The 26,828-nt window shown below is 37.7% G+C and overlaps 1 protein-coding gene across 1 annotated transcript in view; it reads right to left on the bottom strand.

The window, feature by feature from the left end:
* Window positions 1-10,165, bottom strand: part of Ubqln1 (ubiquilin 1) — a 44,311-nt gene extending 34,146 nt beyond the window's left edge. The window contains exon 1 of the mRNA XM_076846094.2: window positions 9,748-10,165. Coding sequence (XP_076702209.1) covers window positions 9,748-9,927 — 180 coding nt within the window. The 5' untranslated portion in view covers window positions 9,928-10,165. The remainder of the gene's footprint in view (window positions 1-9,747) is intronic.
* Window positions 10,166-26,828: the final 16,663 nt, after the last annotated feature.

Here is a 26,828-nt window from a genome sequence, read left to right on the forward strand (position 1 = left end):
ATAGTTATGTCAGTTTTCACTTTCCAAATATTTGATGTTTACCTTAAAGTTAGCAGCCTTATTAAAAACACTGCATAAAACCTTATACAAAATGTCAAGTATGAGAAACTACACTAAATACATAAATAGATATATAAGACACCATCTTATAAAACTCAACATAGCCACAAATATTACAGTGCAATCTATAAAATATGTTTTTAGTCTCTAATCCAAATCTGACAGAGAATAACAAAACTAAATGTTTCACTACTCACATGATGACTCTAAAGCTTCCTTCTATTGCATAGTGTACATCAATTACTGATGATCAAAAGGGTACTGAGGGAAAGACCAGTAGAGATAAAGTATATAAACTCTAAGCCAGGTACTTTATGCATATTATCTCTTGAAATCATTTAGTGAATCAAGAATTACACCACATTAAAACCACAGCCAATGAAGTTCAGAGGAGTTAAACTCAAAGTCAAATTTCTCAAATTCCAAGGTTCATGCTTCCTCCAAAATGCCAACCATCTTACAATCTACATAAAATAAGTAATAAACATGGCGAAGCTCTTTTTCTCTTTCTCAAAATATCAATATGCAAATAAAACATGTAAACAAGTACTAAGTTAATTGCAAGGTAACACAAATAAAAAGTTAAAGAGAGTGTGGGTCGTGTTCCCACTTGCTTAACAGGAATAAATAAAAATTATGTGTGAATATAGAAAAAAACACCATTCCAGACAGAATTGCTTTTAAAAAAAAAAAAGTTATCTCTTTTTTCTGAATGGGCCTTTTAATTACACACTTTTCTACATCACTTGAATTTTAATATACCTTTATTTATTTTTATTTAATGTTCAGGATCAAACACAGTACATGTATTAGGCAAGTGCTCTACCACTGAGCCACAACCCCAGCCCCACTTGAATTTATTCTCATCTTACAATAATAGCATGTATAGTGTATTTATTGTTTCTTTGCACTTCGAATTTTTAAACATATAAGCTACAACCTTTGACAAAATTGAAGAGAGCTTTAAAGGTTAAAAAAAATTAAAACCATTATACCCAAGTCTAGACCTCTGTATAGCAGCTGCTTAGCCAGTAAACCAAGCAGTCTGTCAAAATGGATACTGGATTTTCAGATCAGGAATGTTCAACTGGTAAAAACTATAAACATATTCCAATTTTTTTTAAAAAATGCAAAATCTAAAACACTTCTAGTCCCAAGCATTCCAGTAAGAAATAGTCAACATGTATTCTTTACTTTTAAAATGGATTAATTAATAATACTCTAACCTAACTTGTTGTGAAATTAAAATTTTAAAAGAATACATTATGCCTTGCTAAACAACATTCACAAAAGCCCAGAATGGGAAGAAAAGAGTGACATTTGAGAGAAAACACCAAAAAAGGCTAAAATGAATAAAAGGGAAAAGGTAAGAAGGGAGCAGAAAGTAGAATGGAGTTTTCAGGGGATGACAAGGAATGAAGAATGAGAAGTTATTGTTTAGTGAGTACAGAGGTTTTAATTCTGAAAGATGAGAAGAATTCAATGGCGAGATAGTCGTTACAGTTGCAAAATAATATAGATTTCTTAATGCCACTGAACTGTACACTTGAAAATGATTAAGATGGTAAACTTGGAATGGAACCATTTGACCCAGTAATGCCACTCCTTGATATATACCAGAGGACTTAACATCAGCATAAACCAGGCATGGTAGCACACACCTATAATCCCAGGAGCTTGGGAGGCTGAGGCAGGAAGAATCTGAGTTCAAAGCCAGTCTCAGCAATGTCAAGGCACTAAGCAACTCAGTTGAGACCTTGCCTTTAAATAAAATACAAAATAGGGCTGGGGATGTGGCTCAGTGGTCGAGTGTCCGAGTTCAATCAACAGATGAATGGATAATGAAAATGTGATATATATACATGATGGAATATTACTCAGCCATGAAAAAGAATGGCTTTATGACATTTGCTGGTAAATGGATAGATATGGAGACTATTATTTGAAGTAAGCCAATTCCAAAAAACCAAAGGTCAAAAGTTCTGATGTGTAGATACTAACACACAACAAGGGAATGGGAGGAATAGAAGTTCACTGGATTAGACAAAGGGGAAGGGAAGGAGGGACAGGAATAAGAAAGACAATGGAATGAATCTGACCTAACTTTCCTATGTACATATATAAATATACCAGCAAATCTCCACACCATGTACAACTACAAGACCGGGATCTAATTAGAATAAGATGTACTCCACATTTGCATAATGTCAAAATATATGCTGTCAATGTATAAATAAAAAGAATTTACCAATGATTTGTACTTTAGTATTTAAGATTATATACATGAGATCAGGTATATATGGGCATATATACAAAAGTATGTATAAACTTCCTGTGTGTTGGTATACTATTTAGAACATAACCACCAAGAATAAATAAAAAGAATGGAATCTGTATATGGCAAAAAAAAAGATGATAATTTTGTGTATTTTGCCACAATGAAAAATAATTGCAATTCTACTAAGTGGCAACTAAAAAAATTACATATGTATGCACTGCTTTTCTATGGGCTGGATTATACATAAGTCACAGTAAAAATTTCCAATGAGAAGAGTTTTGATGAACAGTGTGAGATCTAGAATAGTAAATTATAATGCCATGGCCAGTAAATTTTCTATGTGGAGCTAGAGAGTAAATATTCTTCCACTCTCTGGGCCACATGATCTATTCTGAAAGGAATCATACTTAATGCGTAGGCAAATAGCATGAAAGACATGGTCCACCACAGTTTGCTGACCTCTACCCTAAGGCAACCGTGGAAGCAAATGATCCTTAATTTGGGGAAATTTTGTGAGCCAAATTAATACCAGTAGCTTTAAATCTACCAGGATGAGAATATTTACATCCTAAAAATTGGCAAACACTACAAATCAATGTTGCTTTCTCTGAAGAACTGGTTGGTAAACATTTACCAGCATACTGCTATGAGAAGAATTACATTTTTATATCCCCTATATATCTAAAATTTTATTAGTTATAATTCCATCTTTAAGGAAAATGAATATTACTCAAATCATTTTCTGTATCTATGGTTTAGATCAGGATCTCTATAGCCAAGAAAGGCTGTTCTAGAATAAAGCTCCAGACAAAGAGGAACAAGAAAGAACATCCTGAGGCAGTCAAGAATTGTGCTTGGAGAGTTCTGAGCTAAAGGACAGCAGTTTAAGATGAGACTTACAGAGAATTAAAGCCATGAGATTATGTACATGCTACATACACTCAGTAAAGTTTCAATAACTCACAGTTATTATTAAAAATATATTGAGCCTAATGTTCTAGATTCATTCATAAATATTTGCTAAGTTCATACTATGTTCTAGGCTCTGGAAACACAATGTTAACAATCATAGTCCCCTTCTAGTAGAGAAGAAGCATTAATCACATAAATATATGTTTTTGAATTGTGATAAATTATGACAAAGAACGAGGTACTGTGAGAAATAACAAGGGATCCTAATGTAATCTGGCAATCAGGGATACTTCCTTAAGAAACTGACCTCTGTGCTGATATTTAAAGGATAAGTGGGATGTGGCAGAGTCAGAGGCATGCCATACAGCAAAAACAAATTGTACCTAAGTCCTGAAGTAGGGAAAAACCACAGTAACAGGTCAAAAAACCATGAAGTCAGTATGGTGAACCAGATGAGGAAGAAGAAAGAAGGGATCAGTAAAGAATGGAAAAGAGGCAAGAACCATCCCACAGGGCCTCATCACCACTTGATACATTCTCTAATCAATGGAAACTCACTAGTTTTATGCAGAATGTCACATGATCTAATGAACAATTTTCAGAGATTACTTGGGAATGAATGAGGGAGAGTTACAGAAAAATTGGGAAACTGACAGTAGGTTACCATAGTTTCTAAGCAAGACAATGGCAGCTTAGTGGAGTCAGTCTTCAACTTATTAAATATAGCAATTTTTGTTCTTAGCACACCATTTAAAAAATTCACAGCCCTATGTTTTGTTTTTTGTATCTACTGATACTGACTATACTAGAAATCTTCTAAAAGTGAAAAATCCTCTGACATAGTAATTTAAAAATAATAAGCCTATCACATATTAATATAAATAAACTTCTGAAAAGTAGCTTATTTTCCTATTAAAGAGAGTAGCACCATCTTAAATTTTTGCAAATCACTTTAGTCTCATAAAAGATAACAGCTAAGTTTTCCTATCTGTTGCAATATCCGATATCTTAAAGCTTTAGGGCAAAGCACATTGCCAATTGTTGTTTCTGTTTTGGCAGTACTGGGGATTGAACCCAAGAGCACTCTACCATTGAGCTATACCTCAGCTCTTTCTTTCACTAAGTTGCGAAAGGTGGTCTCAATCTTTCAACATTTATGCCTCAGCTTCCTGAGCTACTGGGATTACAGGTGTGCACCAGAACAACCAGATCACTGCTCATTTTTGTGAGAATTAGACTGAAAAACACAAGTAACATCTTAGCACTATTAGGAAAATAGTTTTAGCTTCACAGTTTTCCTAAGAGTATTAAGGACTCCCAGACCACAATAACTACTGCTCAAGTAATAATAAAAGGCAAAGTAATTACAATGAGATGTCACTCCACAGCCACTAGGATGGCTATAATCAGAAAGACAGACAATAACAAGTATTACCAAGCATGTAGTAATTGGAATCCTCTTGCATTGCTGGTGGGAATGTAAAATGACACAGCCACTTGGGAAAAACAGTCTGGCAGTTCCTCAAAAAGTTAAACAGAGATGAACTAGGGCTGGTAGAGCACCTGCCTTGCACGTATGAGGCACCGAGTTCAATCCTCAGCACCACATTAAAAAATAAATAAAAAAGATATTGTGTCCATCTACAACTTAAAAAAATATTAATAAGAAAAAGTTAAACAGAGAGCAGCAATTCCACTCCTGGTATATACACAAGAAAAATGGAAACACAAGCCCACACAAAAATTTATATATGAATTCATAGAAGCAATATTTATAATAGCCAAAAAGTAGGGAAAAATGTCCATCAAGTGATAAAAAAATAAAATATGGTAAGAATTCATACAATGAAATCTTACTGGGCAATAAAAAGGAAGCACTGATAGAATTTACAATGTGGATGAATCTTGAAAGTTTGTGTTAAAGAAACAAAGAAACCAATCACAAAAGGCTGCATGATTCAGTTTATAACAAATGTTCAAAACAGACAAATGTATAGACAAAAAAATCTATCAGCAGTCCCCTAGGGCTGGGAGGAAAAAGGTTGTGGAACAAGAGTTGCTAAAGAGTTCAAGGTTTCTTTTGGACATAATAAAATGTTCTCAAATTGACTGTGGTGATGATTGTTGTACAATCCTGTCAATGTCCTAAAAAATAATAAAAAAGTCAAATATTGACTTTAAAAGGGTGAACTGAATGGTATGTGAATCCTTCAATTATACTGTTTGGGGGGCAGTAAGTAATCTCCAAAAAAAGTGTTTTTTAGCAACTCATTAGAAAAAAGCAAATAAGAAAACACTGATCTCTCAGAGCATGGTGGCACACATTCAATCCCAGCTACTCAGGAGGTTAAGGCAGGAAGATGCTTATCAAGGCCCTATCTCAAAATTTTAAAAAAATTTAAAGGGTTGAGAATTGTAGCTCAGTGGTAGAGCACCCGCCCCGCCTGGTATGTGCAATGCCCTGAGTTCAATCCCTACGCATCCCCAAAAGAGAAAACTTATTTCAGGAACCAACTTTCTTTAGATAAAACAATCTTCTGGGTAAGACACTGTCCAGTCAAAATAAAACATAAGCCAAACAAGAATTTTAAACTTTCAAGTATCCATATTGAAAAAGTTAGGAGAGGGACTGAAGATACAGTGATAAGAGTGCTTGCCTAGAATGTGGAATGTTCTATGTTCAATTCTCAATACCACACAAAAAAAGGAAAAAGAGGTCAAATTAATATCAATAATTTTAATATTTTAACATTTTATTTAACTCATCTAATGGATAAAGAAATTGTGGTATATATACACAATGGAATACACTCAGTCATAAAGAATGACTTGAGGCCATTTGCCCGGAAGTGGATGGATCTGATGACTATCATGCTAAGTGAAATAAGCCAATACCAAAAATATCAAAGGTTGAATGTTTTCACTAATATGTGGATGTTAACCTACAATAAGTGGGGAAGGGATAGAAGTTCAATAGAGTAGACAAAGGGGAAGAAAGGGAAGGTAGGGATGATAGGAATAAAAAAGACAGTGGAATGAATCTGATATAACCCTCCTATGTACATATATAATAAATATACCACAGTGTACATCCGAAGATTGAGATCCTAATTAGAATTAGATATATCCCATGCTTGTATAAATATATCAGAATAGTTCTACTGTCATGTGTAACCAGAGGGAATAAAAATTTTAAAAAAGAAATCAAGGGAAAAATACAAATATAAACTGTCAACTACATCTTATTTGACAAATTGCCCAGGTGTTTTTTAACAAAGAATTTTTTTATTTTTTTTTCTTTAGTTGTAGATGACCACAATACCTTTATTTATTTATTTTTATGCATTGCTGAGGATCAAACCCCAGTGCCTCACACATACTAGGCAAGCGCTCTACCACTTAGCTAAAACCACAGCTTCTACCCAGGTTTAATGTGATTTCATTCGATCAATTATTAGAACATTTGTGTATATATATATATAACACATGTTTACACATATATATATACATACATATGTATGTGGCTATATATATATATGTGTATATATACTGTGTGTTAGAGTCTACATTATATAGAAATATTTATTGAAAGAGATCTTCAATGATAGAAAATAGGATTTTCCTGAAATAAAGTATAAGTCTTCAATATTATCATGTGGTGATCTTTTATCCTCTTGCAAGATTATCCTCTTGCCCTCTCAGATAAGAATTTTCAAGATAGAATATTTACCAATTTCTTTGTTTGTTTGTTGCTGGGGACTGAACCTAAGTCCTTCAGCATGCTAAGCACCTGCTCCATCATTGTATTTTTAAAGGAATCTTAATGTCAGACATCTTTTTCAATGACAATTTTTTTCTCCAGTGCTGAAGATTGACCCCAGGAAGAGCCACACACATTGTTAGGCTAGCACACTACCACTGTGCTACACCCTCAGCTCCCTCAATGACAAATTTTAATCTATAACAAGCATGGTAAATCTACTCAACATTTTTAAGAAAAATTTAAATTACAAAATGGTAGATTTTTTCTTGTGCTCCAAATAGAACTGTACAAATAGATCAACTGAAAACTAATTTTCTTATTTCTTGCACTTTTCCTGTATGTGCTTCCCTTAACAAAGCCCACAGTTTAATTTTTCTTCAGATTCTTGGTACAGTGGTAAGCTTCAATTTTTATCATGTTTTCTGCTTCAACAGAAATAAATGATTAAAACTATTACTGACATCAGAAAAAGTTACTTCAAAAAGGCTTTGATTTTACTGAAAATTCACTTCAGTTATACCTGTAGAATTTATAATTAAGTTGCACAGAATTTAGGATTTTAATTTCACCATCACAAAAAAGCAAAAAATGTCCTCACAGATATTCACCTAAATAAATTTTTTATTTACAAAATACTGACTATTTCTAATATTTTGCAGTAAAATTCCAAAAGCAATCAGGATGGTGGAGGCCTAAAATGGAAACTCTAGAAAGACTCAAATGCTTCAAAATTTAATATTTAACATCCACTAAAATAGCTAAATCAAAAGACTGATTATATCAAATGTTAGCTGGGATCGGAACCAACAGTAATTCCTACATACCACTGATGGGATTGTAAAATAGTACAAAAGCCTTAAAAAAAAAAAAAAAGTCATTTCTTATAAAACTAAACAGGCCTGCCCTATCACCTAGTCATTCCACTTCTAAACATTTAACCAAAAGAACTAATACAAGATTGTTAATAGTAACTAAACAGAAATAACTGGAAACTGGTGGCCCTAAACAGTAGATAAATCATGATACGTTCATATAGTGGAAAACTATAGAGATAAAAGTACTAATATACACAAGAATGAATCTTAAAAATATGCTGAGTGAAAAAAAGCAGTACATACTATGAGTAAATACTGCTTATGTGAAGTTCTAGAACTGGCAAATCAAATCTCTGGTGAAAATGAAATAAAAAATGTGACTGATGAAAGGGAAAGTGACTGAACTGATTGGAAAAAGGCAAGAGAAAAACCTTTCTAGTCCATTATTAATTCTACATTTTGTTGAGGACTTGAGTGACCCAGCTGTAAACATTTGTGAAAAACTTATGTAATGGCAACCACATGCATCCCATTGCATGTCAAATTTACCTTTAAAAAAAAAAAAACAACTGTATAAGTTGAAATGAAAAACACACACAATGCTGGAGTGCCTGTTAAGGTTGCTGCTGATAATTTGCAACTTATTTCTAATTATATTCAAAAACATAAAATGAAATTTAATAAATTATGTTATAAAACAAACAGGAAAATGTTAATTGACGGTGAGAGACACTGATCTTAGCTGTATAATCTATCTTTCAACTTTTCTGTATGTTGAAAAACAAAAATACTAAGGAAAATTTTTGTAAGAGAGTTAGGAAACAAAGAATGATGACTCAGTTGATGACAAAAGTTTCTCTCAATTGATGTTACACACCCTCCTGCTTACCTTTAGAGTTAGATAAACCCTGGAGAAAACTTAAAGGTGCATTTCAATAATTGTTAACTGCTTCCCAAAATTAACTATTCACATTATTTGATACTGTCAGGGATCTATTCAATAATTATTAAAAATACTCCAGGAAACAATTAACTAGAAACAACGTGTTGAATTCCACCAAGATTTTTAATTAACTTCAAAATTTGTATTCCTGAACAAAGTTCAAGCAGGAAATTATTTGGTAAGATTCCCCAAGTACTCCAGTTTTGTTTTCTTTTACTGGGTTGCATCCCCAGTATCCAAGTAACGTCGCTATCGTCCCTCTAAGATCAAAAAACCTACCAAATGACTGCCATCTAAGTGATGACAGATATACTAAAAAAGAAACAGCAAGTCATCATGAATGAAAAGTCGTTCACTTTTTCTCCTTAAGCCTAGTACTTTTTTTTAAGATGCGGCTGGAAAACGTCATGGCTTTCTCACAAAAGCTGGGAAGATGAGAAAGATTTCAGCATTCAAAACGCAGAATAAACGTACACGTGCACCTCACCCTAAAACCTGCCTTAACCCGCCAACAGGTAAAACAATGAGCAGACCCCCGCCCCTTTTTTATTGATGAAACAAAACCGCAGCTAGGGTAAAGTGGACCCTCACCCCCGCCCAGCCTCCACCCCGCCCGAAGCCAGGCGGTGGGTCCCTCTCCTTTGTGAGGAGCTGGAGAGGAGGTGGCTGAGGGCGGGGAGCAGGGGGAGGAGGTTGGGGGGTCGGTGGACGCCAGAGGAGGAAGATCCAGAGCCAAGTGGCGGCGACGGTGGCGCGTCCCACAAGCAGGCCGCGCGGCCCCGCCACAAACCTCTGCGGTGTCCAAAGGAGCAAACCCGCAAACTTGAGCAATTTCTAACGTGGGATGAGATCCAGAATGGCCGAGGGCACATCCGCGGACGACCCTCTCCCAGGCCCTTCCAAAACCGTCTCCTCCGATCGCGGACGGAGATCTTGCCGCCACCCCCACCCCGGCCCGAGCCCCAGGCGGCCTCACCTGCTGGACCGAGCTGTTCTCGGGCACAGCGAACTCCTCCTTCTCTTTCGGGGTCTTTACGGTGACTTTCATGATCTTGGGTTCCGTAGAGGCAGCGGCCGCAGGGGCGCCGGCACCCTCAGCCGCGGCAGCGCTGTCCTGGGAGCCCGGAGGACCGCCGCTTTCACCACTCTCGGCCATGGCGGCAGCGGCGTCGGTGACTCAGGCGAGCAGGAGGGAGCGGGAGAGCAAGGGGGAGCCAGGAGACGCCAGAGCCGACTGGCCCGGGCAGCGGAGAACGCAGGGCACGCCGCCTAAGTGGCAACGGCGCCGGGCCGCCAAGGGGCCGCGGAGCTCGGTATGGGCTCCAGGTGCAGGCCCGGATTGGGCGCTCGGCAGCAGCGCAGTGTTCAGACGCCGCTGGTTCGCAGCGACATCCGCAGCCGCAGCCGCTTCCTCCACCCGCCCCTCCCCCCACGTCCCTCCGCCGGCGCCGCGCGGGGCACGCCGGGTAACGCGGGTGGCCGCGTCGCCGAGTCATCCTCGCCTGGCGCCGCTTCGAGTTCCAGTTGCGTCCCTTTTCCTCCCTCGTCCCAGTGTGCAAAGTGTAGGCGCGGCCAGCTTGGAGAACTAAAAGCAAACTGGGGCAGAACAGATCAGTTCATTTTTTTCTTTTTCACTCCTGTCACCAAAAAACAAAATGCGTCTTCTAAGAGGCACTGTGCGGCGCACCGGGATGACATCACGGCTAGCGAAATTACTAGAAAGGGACTTGGACCACTGGGCGCTGCAAGCGCGGATGCGCCTGCGCGCTCATGGGCCAGATTGTCTCCCCACCTCCTCACCTCATACCACGGCTAGGCTCTGCTCAGTCGCCCTTCCCGCGTGCTAGTCTTGCCTGCTTGCCAGGCGTACAGCACCGAGGAGAGTCTGACGATGAAATAGCAGCGAGGAATTTTGTTGTTAATATGGTTGGTGTTTGCCTATTTGGAAGCTTTATAATGTTTGTTCTAACTGCTCTGTGCGTGGAACCTGGAGGATAAGTCAATGAAGGAGAAAGGACTAATTATAAAGGAAAATGGAGTGAACGCCTATGAACCAATCATTGCTTCATGGCCCTAGCGTTCAGTTCTCGGGTCAAACCGGTTTGGTCAGAAGATCAAGGCAACTCCTATTGACAGTCTCAACTGTCATGTGTGAACATCTCCAAATCTCAGATCACTGTATCCAAGAAGCGGGGTGCTCAAAGAGTGCTCACCCAACTGGAACAATTTAGTACAGCTGAAGTGTTCCTTTTGTATTCTATCAAATTAAGTTACTGCATCATTTCAGACTTTAGGTGATATCAAAGATGGTTGTTCAAAAATTATCTTCAGTGTGTATAGGAAGTTACTTCTGAGTCGTACATTTGAAAGGATGCCATCATTTGGGGGGGGGGGGAATAAGTGTGTGTGTGTGTGTGTGTGTGTGTATGCGTGTATGTACACACATACATACATATTAACCATTTCTGAGTGTTTTGTTAGCGTATTTTGTGGTTCTGGGGATTGAACCCAGGACCTCGGGCATGCGAGGCAGGCAAGCACACTAAACCACACCCTCCAACCCCATTGTTTGTTAAAGATAGAGAACACAGTATATTATTGTAATCAGTATTGCACAAATGTAAATCCTGACCCAAATATGCAAGGATATTCAGTCCTGTTGTAGAATTAAATACTGTCCCATAAACACTACCTTTTAGCAGAACCCTTTGGAATCTGGGTCAGAGAGAAGTTCTGACGTATAAATTGCAATAAAGACATACTTTGACATCACCAAAATTTTGTGCCAGCGTTGTTCAATAATATGAAGAGTTAACCCAAGGTCCTTTGCTGAACGGTTATGTCTAAATGTAAGGTAATCATTACTTCTCGGGGTAGAAAGTACCACCATACAACCAATCATTTGGAATTTGTTCTATATATTTAAATAAAATCTCTTACCAACTTCATTAGGTCAGTATTTGTGACTTCCTGTCCTGCTGTTTTATGCCTGCAAGCTCTGCCTGGACTGCCTCCCCTGCCTGGAGTGACTTATTCCTTGCCTTCACCTGCCTAATCCCAATATCACATTCCCCAGAAAGATTTCACTGGCTACAGTTAGAGACCCAGTGCTGTCTGCACTCCTGTAAATACACTGTATATATCTCTAACCCTACACTTATAGAATTACATTGTAACTATGTGTCTACATTAACCTCTAAAAATTTCTCATGTATATTATATAACTTAAGTAATGTATCTGTAAGAAGATACAGCATAGTTAATCATTTTGGTGGTACTTTTCATAAACATAACCCTAACCTATAAGGGACCTTTGGAGGTGGGGGGATCATGGACTAGATCAGGGATTTGTAAACTTTTGGGAGGGCTAAGTAGTAAATACTTTAGGCAGACCATAGACTATAAAATTATGCCCTAGTATCACAAAACAACCACAGACAATCCATAACTAAATATGCCAAGCTGTATTTACTCAAGATTTTACTTAAAAAAAAAAATCAACCATAGAATTTGATGTGGGCCACAGGGATAGTTTGCCAATCGCTGATCTTGATGTTTTTTCCCTGAATGATTTTTGTTTATTAAATGGCTGATATGGAGAAAATCAGAAGATTTTTCATCTACTCTTTAACCATTAATGGAGTGCTGAAGTGAAGATACAACAAAACTCACTCTCTGACATAAAAAAAAAAAAAAATAGTTAAATGTGGGAGGAGAGAGGTGGGTGAAGATAGCCAGTGATGTGCTGTTAAATGTTTGATAATCAGCTCTCCAAAAAACAAGAAATTTGCCAATTTCTGTGATGTAAATACTTGCAAATGATCAATTTGAGCTACCAAGTTGAGGTCACCTAGTCCTCAAAACACCTGAAGTTTTACCAGTCGGCTCTCATAAGCCAGTAAGAGTCATCTGCAAATATACAGGTCACATTTTGAGAAAATATATTGTTAAAACTTAACTGCATTATTATTTGCATGACAAAAGAATCTTTCCTCGACAGAATGATTTAATCAATAAGAATTAACATTGAGTATCCTTTGACAAACTTTAATCCTGTGTCCAGGAATTATAACTTCAATACAATGTAATATATGTGTCAAATAAGTAATATAAGTAACATGAATTCCTCATGTTGCTCCTACATTCAAAATCCATCATGAGCTCCCTACTACCTGGAAAATAAAGCCCAAGCTTCTTACTATGAACTCATAGTCTCCTGCTACTAACTCCTAAGCCATCTTTCAAGCTCACTCTCTTTATTCTCTAGATACACTACATTCCAAAGATGTTTATTGCCATCTCTAGAAACACTTTTATGTTATACTTTTCTTACCTTTTCATATTACACCCCTCATCTATCACAGATCATTGCTATCTCTTCTTTAAGACTTTCCTTGAGTGCCCATGTCTATAGAATCTTTTTTTCCTCTGAATTCCCACTATAATTGTTTGCACAATTCACTTGTAGCATAACTTATCTTAGACCATTTCTCTTGTGACCACACAGGTCTAGTTCATACCCTTGTTAACTCAAACCTAGATTACAGCAATAACCAACAGATTCCTCTGCCTGTCTAACATCTTCATCCTCAAATTTATTTTCTAGTACTGCCATATGTTATCCTTCTAGAACTGAGCTTTGATTCATGACACTCAAAACTTTTCAGTCACTCTCACCAAAGTTTTACACAATGTCTAAACACTGCAAATTGTTCCTGGGCCCTCTGATCAGAAGATTTTGTCCCTGAACCATATCCTCAACCAAACCAAACCAGTGAACTTAATTCTCCAAGCATGCCTCAAGCCTTCAACATATTCACAGCAAGTAGAAATTCTTCCTCTACATTTTAGACCCATTAATTTACCCTCCTTCAGGACTCAATTAAAATTGAGTCTAACAATTTTTAATAATTTTTCCCCAGTAACTTCTTTTACTCTCTAAATCTTTTGTATTCCCAAATAGCTTTATTACCTTCTTGATGTCATTTAGTAGATTCTATCTTGTATTATACTTACTTGTGTGCATATTTCCTCTGTTAAACAAGGTCCTTGAAAAAAAAAGGATCAAGCTTAATCTCATTAGTGCTCAACCTAATTTCTAGGCATGAGTATAGTTACAGTTGAACTGAATTATTGGACTATCATTTTTTTCCACTAGAACGGAAACTCATTTAGAGCAGTATATCATATTTTATACCCCTTTCTTTTTCTCAACGATTATATTATAGCAAGATACATACATACTTACATAGATGAATGCATACATACATACTTACTTTAAACTTACTTTATAGTGAAAGTTCAGAGGAAAGAAGCATTATTCACTCCTTGCTTGGGCAGGAAAAGGTGGGAAAGTCAAAGAAGGTTTTTTTTGTTTTTTTTTTTTAAGAGAGAGTGGGGTGGGGGGGGAGAGAGAGAGAGAGAGAGAGAGAATTTTTTTTTTTTTTAAAGAGAGAGTGAGAGAGGAGAGTGAGAGAGGAGAGAGAGAGAATTTTTTTTAATATTTATTTTTTAGTTATTGGCGGATACAACATCTTTGTTTGTATGTGGTGCTGAGGATCGAACCCGGGCCGCACGCATGCCAGGCTAGCGCGCTACCGCTTGAGCCACATCCCCAGCCCCAGAGAGAGAGAAATTTTTAATATTTATTTTTTAGTTCTCAGTGGACACAACATCTTTATTGGTACGTGGTGCTGAGGATCGAACCCGGGCCGCATACATGCCAGGCGAGCGCGCTGCCGCTTGAGCCACATCCCTAGCCCTCAAAGAAGGTTTTGAAGGAAATTATTTGAGCCAGACCTTAAGAAATGAATGCAGTTTTATTAACCAAGTCGAGAAGGGTAAAGGTTATGAGAAAGACACAGTGTTGGAAAATAAAGGCTCTCCTAGGGCACTAATCTCAAAATTGTCCCACAGTCTAGGAACTGTTCACAAATATCTCAAAAGTTACAAAGTCAAAGGGAAGCCTGGCGTGATGGCACATACCTGTAATCCCAGTGGCTCAGGAGGCTGAGACAGGAGGATCTTGAGTTCAAAGCCAACTTCAGCAATGTGGAGGCACTAACCAACTCAGTGAGACCCTGTCTCTAAATAAAATACAAAATAGTGTTGGGGATGTGGCTCAGTGGTTGAGTGGCCCTGAGTTCAATCCCCAGGACCAAAAAAAATGTCAAAGAGAAGGCCCTCACAGAATCCAATAAGATCCTGGTGCACTGCTTTTGGACTTTCCAGTCTCTAGAATCATGGACTAAATACATGTTTTTTTCCTTTATAAATTACTCAGTTCAGATATTCTGTTTTAGCAAAAGAAAACAGACTAAGTCTATTCTCTTTTGACTTCTCTTATAATGAGGATACTACTGAAACCCTGAAACACAATCCCTAAGGCAACCATTGAATATCTTGCAGAAGTGGTAAAACTGGTCCTTCTGGAAATATATAAAAATGTGTACAACTATTTGATAAATAGACACAGGCTTAGTCTTATTTTTTGTAAAACTCCAAGACTTATGATTTCTTTTTAGTTGACAAATATATCCCAAATAGTTGTATTTGGAATATGTTTCCTAACCTTAGGAAGTTATCTACATGAAGAGGCTGTGATTATATTGTGTAAACTAAGCAAATGGACCATGCGGAAAATTAGGTGCTGAAGGCAGAGAGAAATAGTTTACAAATTTTCATAATCTAGGGTATAAAGAAAATTACCTAGGAATTCCAAAGGATAATAATGCTTCTGGAAAAAAATAATGTTTATAGATATTGGATAGATTTGTTACATTCAAGAAAGCAACCTGTTGAGGAATTTTACATGGGAAACTGAGAGATGTTTTTCAAAAAGCATTTTATTCCCACCAACAAATTTTATCAAATAATTCTTTTGACCTTTGTTCCCAAATGAGTTGAAAAGAGAAGGCAGAACAATACTGTGGCTTCTCTTAGTTGTTCTATAATCTACCAAGAATTAGGAAGGATCTGAGGTTTTTGCCTACTTACAGATTAATGGTTTCATGAAAGGTAGTAAAGACACCAAAGAAACAAAGGACTTTGTTACTCACAGCAATATCAGTAGCCAATGTAGCATCTTCTTGTGCCAGTTCCCATGTCCTAATTTCCACGGGGTGATGGAAAGAGGGGTAGGTGACACTTGCACATTCAGTGGGTTGCATCATAAAGGAGAAAACTCAAGCATGTTGAACTCAAATTTTTAATAAGTAAAATACCTTCCCTTTGCTCCTTTCAAGGGCTTATGCTTGCTAGGTAAATACTCTACCACTGAGCTATCCCCCTTGCCCTTCCCTTTGCTCTGTAGTGATACACTATATCTTCTGTTCAGTATACAAATATCCTTCAAAAAATAATCTACAACAAAGGCACTATACTAAATATCTTGCCTTTATTGCTCCTCTAGGAAATTAGCACAAATTTAGTGGCTTAAAATAGCACAGGTTTATTATTTTGTGATTCTGAAAGTCAGAAGTCCAAAATGAGTCATAAAGGAATAAAATCAAAGGCTGTTCCTTCTGGAAAGTCAAAGGGCAACTCTATCCCTTGCTTTTTCCATCTTTTAGAGACTGCCTAAATTCCTTGGCTTGTGACCACATCACTCCAACCCTTACCTCCACCTTCACATTTTCTCTGACCCTTTACCTCACTCTTTTCTTCATAAAGAATTTTTGTGATGGACTGGGGTTGTAGCTCAGTGATAGAGCTTGCCTAGCATGTGTGAGGCACTGTGTTCAATCCTCGGCACCACATATATAAATAAAGGTCCATTGACAACTAAAAAATATATATATTACAAAAAGAATTTTTGTGATGATAGTGGGTCTACCCTGATAATTCAAGATAATCTCTCCATCTCAAGATTCTTTTTTTCTTTTTCTTTTTTTTTTGTAGTTATAAATGGACAGAATGCCTTTATCTTATTTGTTTATTTTTATGTGGTGCTAAGGATGGAACCCAATGCTTCACACATGCTAGGCAAGCACTCTGCCACTAAGCTACAGCCCCAGCCCCATATCTCAAGATTCTAAATCACATCTGCAGAGTCCCTTTTGCATGTAACATACATATTCAAAGATTCTGTGGATTACAGAATGTGAACATCTTTGGGGAGCTTTTTTTCTGCCTACCACAGACAGTTGATGCCTGTATTCATAAGGTGCAGAATCATGAGAAATCCATAAAGAATTGTCTTTCAGGGCCTGGGGATGTTGCTCAAGTGGTAGTGTGCTCGTCTAGCATGTGTGAGGCACTGGGTTTGATTCTCAGCACCACATAAAAATAAAATAAAGATTCTGTCCACCTAAAACTAAAAAATATTTTTTTAAAAAATAATTTCTTCCAGTAATATTCACCCCCTTTGTTTCTAAACTCTTGATTTCTGGAAAATTTTCCCATGAGGATGGCATGCTGCTGGTTACTCTGACAACCAGAGGCTGGAACCAAATCCATTCAGTTTGTTTCATACAGCATTAATAAGTTACTGTCCACAAAACTCCATTAGCAGGATAAGGCCAAACTACATTATTAATCACCATGCTTCCCAGGATTCCAGATCCAATCAACTAAACAAATCCCATAAACCACCAGGGTTTACTTTGGCTGCTTCACAGATATTGTTTCTGTATTGACTTTTCCACTTGATTCAAAACATTAATCCAAATACAGCATCTGTATCTGCACCCACTTTGTCATGGCCTGTAAAGAGAAAATCTAGGGCAATTATATCAATCCTGACAACTCTAAAAAGTGAATTGACTCTGATTTGAATTCCCTTCAGGGCCAACATGATGTCACTGATCATTTTGGTTGAAGTAGGGACAAGTTTTATTCTACCTCTTCAAATTGGATGGTTCACATTGTAGGAATAATTGGCATAAGATGCACACAAATAGCAAGTCAGTTACCCCTCTGAGGCAAATAATTCAGAGTTGCCTCACTTTGCAGAGTTCTCTCAGTTGTCAAAGGGCTATATGATCTATCGGTGGTGTTTCTTTAAATACTGAAGCTCTCTTATGACTACAAGAGTTGGGCCAATCCCTGTTGTTTTCAATGGGCCTCTTATTAAGGTTAAGGAGAATGGCAGTCTACTTTCATCATAGCTCTATGACAGGATATGGCAGACCAGAAATTAAATTTGAGAGTTTTCTACTTCATGAGGAAAGACACAGGGATACCTCTGGAAGACAAGATTGTTAATACTTCTCTCTTTCCTGTGTTTTCCATGGTCTAAGATGTTCCTTTATCTAGTGCAGGGTTATTTCATCTATCTCCACCACCAACAAAAAATTAACTGTCTTCCCATTCCAGTAGCTACAACTTCCCTTTTCCTCTCCTTTCCCTTAATTTTGTTCTATGTACATCCAGACTTTTGTCCAGAAAACTAAGGTACAAAGCATATGAGAATATTTTTCTAAAACTTTTGGAGATCCATCATGTCTCTCATTTTTGTCCATATGGCCACTATTTAGGAACTCAGAAAACAATGTTTTTTAACCACATGGTCATTGTCCTTATTAACTGGGACCATGTTAATTCAATAAGATCCAAGCAAGTGAACCAGAATTAAGTTTAAATCGTTTAGGCCTCCTTTGGCTGGGCTGCCACTCAGAGGGTGTACCAACCAAGCTAACCTACCAGCGGCGGTCAACAACCAGTGTCTCATTGGGGTTCTCCCTGTCCAGAAGGGTATAAGCCACCTTAAAACTTAAAATCTCAAATAATTAGTGAATAACAAAACAGAAATACTCAGAAATATATTTATAAAATATGAAGCCCCTGATAGATCTAGTCCATATGGATTCTGGAACTAGACAAAAAAAATGGCTCCAGTGGTTTATTTAAGGGGGTACATCAAAGGCAGAGATAAGGTTTCAAGGGCAGAGTCTAACTATGTGATGTCTTGGGATCAGCAGGTTGATTAACATCTTGGCAGGTCACACCCATCTCAGGTGCTGTGTGGGATTTTTGGTAGAGCTTGAGGGGGAAGTTCACTTGTATCAGGTGGTTAATCCCTGTGGCGGGGAGAGGTGCCACGGAAATTCCCAATGCCAGATTTATCCCTTCACAAGGCTATTATGCACAACAGTCCACACGCAGCCCACAGATAGCTCGTGATACTAACCTGCAATTGCCATAAGGGAAAAGAAAGAAGCATAATGCCCAGGAATTTCAAAGTAGGCTTATAAGTTCCCACCCCACATCTTTTATCCTTATCATTACCTAGGAGTTATCCAAGAGATGATCCCTTTCTAGAGATGGCCACTTTCGTTGACCAAAATACCTAGTACTAAAGTATGTGGGCTAGGAAGAGGTGAGGGAGGTAGCATGAGAGATCTTTTTAAGTTGATTTTTTGAGATAACTTCCAGTGCTCAATAATACCGGATGCCCTTGGATAGGAGGGAGCATGGAAGCTTCATTAAATACCTTATTAGTCCATTGTTGAGTGAGTTTTGCAATAAAAGGTACACTACTGTCAGATTGCAAATGACTCAGAAAGTTAAAAAAAAAAAAAAAAAAAGATTAGTTTCAAAGACCACAAGGGTATGGCTAGATTAGCTGATTGAACTGGACCAGTAATATCATAAGCTTAAAAATTGTCAACAACTGAAGGTACAACTAATATCCCTGAGAGGAGGTCAGATGTCTAATGTTATATCAGGAGCACAGTGTCATTCACTGGAATGTGTCAACTTTCATCAGGAGTCATAAGTTTAGCATGCAAGTGTCTGCCTTTACACCAGATACCTAGATTACTCTGTGCCTAGTCTATGGTGATGGATATGAATGATGTCTAGTCCAGTGATACATACAGGCAGCAAGGTGTCCATCAGGTCAGTGCAGACTTTATCAATAGCTTGACACCAATCAGTCTCATCAGAAGAATGGGCTCTTACCCATCAGAGGAATGAACATCTACATGAGAGACTTGGGTGTTTGGGATGGCTATCATAATTTGTTTTCCCAATTCATAGACCCAAAAGGAGTATTTTCTTTTTAATATTTATTTTTTAGTTGTAGTTGGACACAATATCTTTATTTATGTTTATGGGGTGCTCAGGATTGAACCCAGGGCCTAGCACATGCTAGGCAAGCACTCTACAGCTGAGCCCCAGGCCCAGCCCAGGAGTATTTTCAATCTGTCAGTTTCCCAAGTGTAGACCTCCGTATGTAGGTTTATAAGCCCCTATCATACTCCTTTGTCTTTATCATTACCTTGGAGTTTGTCAAGAGGATATGATCCTTTTAAGGGGAAAGTCACACTCAGTGACCAATGTACCTAGCACCAAAGTGTGTGCAGAGGAAGTTAGGAAGGTAGGCCACTGGCAACAGCCCAAAAGTCAGAACAAATATAATAAGGTTCATCAAGAGGACTTGCTCAGAAAAAATCAGACTACAGAATATTTTGGGTTCTATATAGTGTACACTGAGATTAAATAGCCATAACAGCTCAGAGAACTTCTATCAGGTTCCAGCTTAGCCAGACTGTCAGTGAACGAGGCCCAGGGATTTAGGGAAATTGTGGATTGAGGATCCCATTAGGCCATCAACTTTGCACCAGGCAGAAAAGCTAGCAGGAGGCCCCTAGAAGGATAAATGCCACTTTTTAGTATAAAGCTGAGATGACTCTAGGTCAGAATAGTGGCATTCTCAAACATACCGTTTCCATTTGACATGTAAAACTTATTGAACCCTTCTCAGCTTATTAGTCATTCAGTCCATATTGATATACCCCAAAATGAGAATATCAGGTGGAGAATCAGCATCTTGTATCCGTCAAATACTGAGTTTCTACAGGAGCCCAATAACAAATTAATAGCTGCTTTTCAAAGTGTGTGTGTATGGTAGCTGTGGTAACCTACAGGGGCACCTCCAAATGGAGGCTGCCTTGCCTTATCAGAGATTTCAATCAGCAAAATCATTAGTCATGTAAATTTATAGCTCGGTGGTGAGGTGGTGGTGTCATTAGAATTGTGGAGGCTCATAGACATTAGAACTTCTATATGCAGCATTTTCCCAGTCAGGAGAATCTCTTCTAATACTTATAGAATGGGGGAACACAAGCATGTAACAAACACCAATTTCTATTCTACACTCAGATATAAAAGCAATAATATCCTGAAGTGGTCCAGATGGGGGGCTCCCCCTGAGGTCATAATAGCACTCTTTCCCCAGATGAACTCTGCCCAAAGCCATTACTTGAAGCAGGTGCCTATGGTTCCCATGGGGGAAATAGTGACTTGGGTACCTATACCCAACAGAGCCATAGAAGTTTGATTTCCTCTTCTCCTCCAAGTTCCCCTGCATACCTGACAAAGATAGCATTTGGCATCCCTTGGTGACAGGGATACATTGTTCCCTCCCCCAATCATCTATTCCTTTAATCAGTTTGAGGTAGAGGGAGAGACAGGGATTAAGGGGTATAGGATAGAATGAAGTAAGCAAAGTGCATTTGCTGAGTTTTAATCTGTGCTTTCGGTAACTGCAGCCCAATCCAATAAATGTCCAATGTTTTCAGTCGGCACAACACTCTATATAAGGTAGCAAAATCTTCATTTGCCTACACTATATCAGCTTTAGGAAATGACATCCACAGCCACATTTTCCAACTGTGTTCGGGTTTTGTGACCTCTGGCTGACTTGAGGTTGGCTCACGTGATGGTGTTCTTTTTGAGGAATCCACCTGAATCTGGAATATTTGCTGCTTTGTTATTAAAATGTTAATTCTTACACTCAACATTAATAGTAGGGGAAGTATTCTGAGATGGCAGGGCTGATTGCAAGAATTTTTAGATTTCTTTAGGTTTCTTTCTCATTCATGGAGTAACCTCCTTAGCATCATAAACCCAACCTAGACTAATAAGAGCCTTAATGCTAATCTAAATGCTTCCTTGGGCTTCCCAGGGAATAAGTCTATCTCAGGAAAATCTTACATTAGTCAAAGCTCTTAAAAGCAGTTCAGACAAACTGGAAAACAAAAACAAGATATTTTACTATGGTCCCCAGATGAATCTAAGATTAGTAAAATAGACAAAGAAAGGGCTGAGCTGTACTGCAGCCTAGCTTTTGCAATTATTAACAAGCTTTGTACACTCTTCCTCTCTTCTCCCAAGCAAACAAGCCAGTTATAAAAATTTGCCTAGTTTTTGCCCATGACTGTTTCAAATTTTCTTTTCATATTCAATGTAGATGCATGCTTTTTTTAATATTTATTTTTCAGTTTTTGGCGGACACATCGTTGTTTGTATGTGGTGCTGAGGATCGAACCCGGGCCGCACACTTGCCAGGCGAGTGCGCTACCGCTTGAGCCACATCCCCAGCCTGATGCATGTTTTTTTGAGGCAAAAACTCACTCCTCATTTACAATGAGGTGAACCTAAAACTGACAAGTTGACAAAGAAGTTCTCCTACCAAGAGGATAGTCAACAATGAGGACACATTTGTATAACTGTCATTGAACCTATTTCCCAACATTAGTTGTCCAGCAATCAGCTTTTCATTGAACAGGCAATATAATGGAGAATTGTATATAGCCTCATTGATCATACAGGTTAATCATTAGGCTCCTATAGATTTCCCAATGATTGCCATAGATTTCCCCAAAATACTATTAATCAGGTCACAAGACCCTTCCTTATCTTTCCTTTGCCAAAAATCCTCTCTCTTCCAGGATACCATCTCTGACACCCAAATTGTCAAGAACTGTAAAGGATCTGAGATTTTATCCTCTTATAAGCTAACATGTTACTCTGCCATAGCGTTGTGGATGTGGACAGAAGACAAGACTACTAGGCCAGAGACAAAGGGCTTTATTACTTACTGCGATAGTAGGCTGAGTATCAGCATTTTTGTGTGCCAGTTCCTCAAGGCCCAATTATCAGAAGACAGCTCAAAGAAGATCAGGTATAATCTGGACAAGTACAGGCTTGAGTTACAAAAAAAGGAACTCAGGGAACCCAATTCCTTTATAACAGGTAACAAACCTGCCTGCCCTAAAACACACTGTTTCAGGACTATTTTAAACTTTGCCTGGCATGCAATCTCGGTTGCAACATACTTAGATTCATATGTAAATTAATCTGTGATAATCTGTTAATTACTGTTGCAATTAAACTTCAATTATGATAGAGCACTGTGTGTGTGAGTGTGTGTGTGTGTGTGTGTGTGTGTGTGCATGCTGGGGATTGAAACGAGTACACTGTACATGCTAGGCACACATTCTACCACTGAGCTACAGTCCCAGTACCTGTATATGGAAATTTCAATTTCATATAACTTTTATGTGTCATTAAATAGTCTTCTTTTAATTCTTTTTTCAACCATTAAAAAATGTAAAAACCATTGTTAACTTGCAAACTGTAGAAAAACAGGCAATAGGTCAGATTTTGTCCATTAGCTAATACTGTTTAGAGATGGCAATGTTTTTAAAATATTTTTACTCATTCTTAATTATTTATTTAATTATTTATTCTTTAATTATTTACTCTTACCTGTTCCCTAAGTTGAGAGAATTTATAGTTATAGGAAAAAGAAAACCATTTAAGTTCTAAAGTTTGTGAAAATGCTAATTATAGGACCTTTCTAATAGACTGCAGCTAAGTTTAGGAGAAAATTCTCAATTGTTTTCAAGACAAACTCCTAGTTTTCTTAGAAGATTAAATACACTGTTTTAATTGGGTAGATAATCAAACATCCTATTTTAATCTAGGATAATCCCTGAAGAGTCTGACTATATTTGTTATAGTTAAAGCTTCGTCCCAGGGTCTCAAAAACTGACTTCCAGACCACTCACGTACAATCAAATCAAGCCTTTATTGAAGCACACCTGTGGTGAATGACCAGAACATAAAGCTGTTCCTCTGATCAGCCCTGAACAATTGCAAGGGCGCTCCTTATAAGCCTGAAAACCACAAAAGGGATGTTCTGGGGTCTAGCCAATGCAAACAAGCCAGGTTACAGAAGCGGGGGAATGCAGTCAAGCTGAGGGAAGCCTAACCAATGACAGTTAGCCTAGTCACCCCAGTTACAGAAACAGAACCCTGTTACCCTAGTTACAGAAACAATGCCCCATTAGGTAGTTACAGGTTCTCACAGATTTCTATAGCAAAAGGAAAAGAACATCTTGCCCCAGTCATGACCCTTCTACTTGACATGGTTGTTTTACAGAATGAAGTCATAAAACAAAATGGAGTAACATTTGCTTCTACTACCACATATTAACATACATGTAGGCAGATGGTGTCATAGCTTGAGTGGTATAAGGAAGGAGTTTATATGTGGAATTGGTAATCTAAACATGGAAATCAAACTCAATAGCTTTTAGAAGCTAAGAAAGGATTTCTTACACAAAAGCACATATTATAAAGAAAATACTGACAAAGTTACATTAAAATTAAAAACTTCTCATACTTCAAAAATTCCACAAGCATAATGAAAAGACAAGCCATATACTGAAAAACAAATGTGAGTGACATACAACCAACCAAGAATTAGTATCCAGAATATACCAAGAATTCCTACATATAAGTTTAAAAAATACCTAAAAGAAAAAAATGGTCATTTTATTCAAATGGGACCCCCTTAAGAAATGTTCAATCTTATTAGTTGATATGGAAAAACAAATTTTAAACAAGATACTATTTCACACTCATTAATATAAGTGAAGTTACCACAAAGAGATGTTCAGAGATGAGTCATAGTGCTGTTGGCTATGAGTTCAATGTTAATAAACAGACATTTACAAATCAGATGTTCTTAAACAGAAAAACATTTTAAAAGGTTATGTGTTGATTGGTTGATTAAAATTTTGTTACCAGAGGTTGCAGGAACCTAACCCTATGTATCTTCTATGAGCAATGGTTCGGTATCCACTAATTCAGTATTTTCAGAGACCTAGAGTATGCACAGTATAGTATATATAGAAAAATATAACTTCTATGAATAACACAATTCAACTTTAAGCATATTAAGGATAATGGTAACTGAGTTTCTCCCAAAGAAATAAATTACAAATAGAGTAAGAAAGAAAACTAGAATGTACTTTATAATGTATTGAAATCTCAACGCTTCAATATAGATAGATATAAGTATGGGTGGAAATGTGTGTTTGTGTGTATGTGGATATTCCTAATTCTATGCACTGCAAGACCTAAGAGCAGCAGTATCATAATACCAATAAGTATACCACACAAGTAGAACTTGGCTTTTAAATAGCTCTCATAAAAGGAACCAGGGCTACTTGGAGAAGGCCCAATTCTTAGGGCTGCAATAGGAAAAGTATATCTTTTCGTGATAGAAAGCCAAGAATGATGGGACATGTCAAAAGGACACCAAAGTCAATTTGAGAAGTTCCCAATAACCAAACTTGGGACAAAAACCAATAAATTGCTCATATCCCACTTGAATCAAAGTGTGAAATATGATATATCAAGAACTATGTAATGTTTTGAACAACCTACAATAAAAATTAATTTAAAAAAAAACAATAAATTATAAATCACTGAATAAGATGGTTGAAATGATGGATCCATAAAGATATAAATGAATTAATAAATTGAAATTTTGGTTTAAAAATATATAGTTTTAAATCATCTCCCATAAAAATTATTCATCACAAAGGGGAAAAAAAAAGTATTTTGGAGAAGCCTGGCAGATACCACATTAATCAAGCCATCAAAGTGAACAACACCAGGAATGGGATAGCATCAGACACTAGCTGATTGACCCCGATCCAATTCAGTTCTAAGGCTATCTACCTGGAGATGGCATCAGAGCCCATGGGTTGAGGGCTTGATCTCCAGAACTGCTTCCATTCACCCAGTTAAAATCTGGGCCTCCAGAACCTCTGACCAACTGGCTACAAATAGAGGTTCCCAATGTCCCCATCTCAGGTTGGATGAATTTCCTAGAATGGCTCACAGAACTCAGGAACACTGTACTTATCACTTATTTGTTTATTATAAAGAATATTTCAAAGGACACAAATGAGAGGTTTGGAAGGATCCAGAGCATGGAGTTGGTGTCCACTACCCTCCTGGCACATGGGTTCTCCTTCACCTTCCTGCAAGCCTCCACTTATAACTGTCCAGAAACTCTCTAACCTTCTGTCTTTGTTCTTTTGAGTTTCCTTTGGTTTTGTTTGGGAAGTGCTCTTGCTTTGTTACCCAAACTGGCCTTAGACTCCTGGACTCCAGTGTTCTTCCCTCAGTCTCCAGTGTAGCTGGGACTATAGATCTACATAATCATGCCTGGCTTTCCTTTTGGGCTTTTATGGAAACTTTATTCCAATAGGCATATCCAGGCATGGACAAATCATGTCAAAATGTGATTGGACGAAAAGGATCTGACCCAATGCTAATGGATGGAGTGGAGAGACCTAGTAAAGCCTGTCTGTGCAGATTCTTCTTGGCCTTGGTGCAGCATTCTTTCCTTGTGACGAGAGGCAGGACTCCTTCTGAAATGAGGGTCTTATCAGAGAATTTCTTTGTGGCCAGCTCCAAGATAGAAAGGTAGGAACAAATTGGAGTTTATTTTTAGTTTCTATGACCCACTTGGGGAAGAGAAATCTAATTTTTATTGCCTGCCTTAGGGAGGAAAAAGGGACCAGATGAAGGGTACTCAAGAGAATGTAACAGAGAGACTTTATTTTCTAGGGCCTGCTTCTGAGACCTGAAGAACCTCCAATATTATTCTAGATACTTAGGAAATAGCAAAGGCTATGGAAGTAATGAGCCAGGAATTATGGTTAAAAAATCAAAAAATGTATATCATAATATCACATTGGGTCAATCTGAGAAAACCTTCAGGGGACCAAGACTTAGATAGTAGTAATATAACAATTTAATTTCCTGATTTTGATGGTCATATGTGGGTAAGAGAATGTTCTTCTTTGTATGAAATACATATAAAGTATGGAGTATCAGGATGACAATTTAAAACTCATATGATCCAGGGAAAAAGGAAAAAAATATATATATATATTTTTTTATGTAAGTTTGTGATTGCTTCATCTTTTGAAAAATCAATAACAGTTAACAAAATAGCACTAGAAG

Source organism: Callospermophilus lateralis, chromosome 2, assembly GCF_048772815.1.
Source record: "Callospermophilus lateralis isolate mCalLat2 chromosome 2, mCalLat2.hap1, whole genome shotgun sequence".
NCBI classification, from domain to species: Eukaryota; Metazoa; Chordata; class Mammalia; order Rodentia; family Sciuridae; genus Callospermophilus; species Callospermophilus lateralis.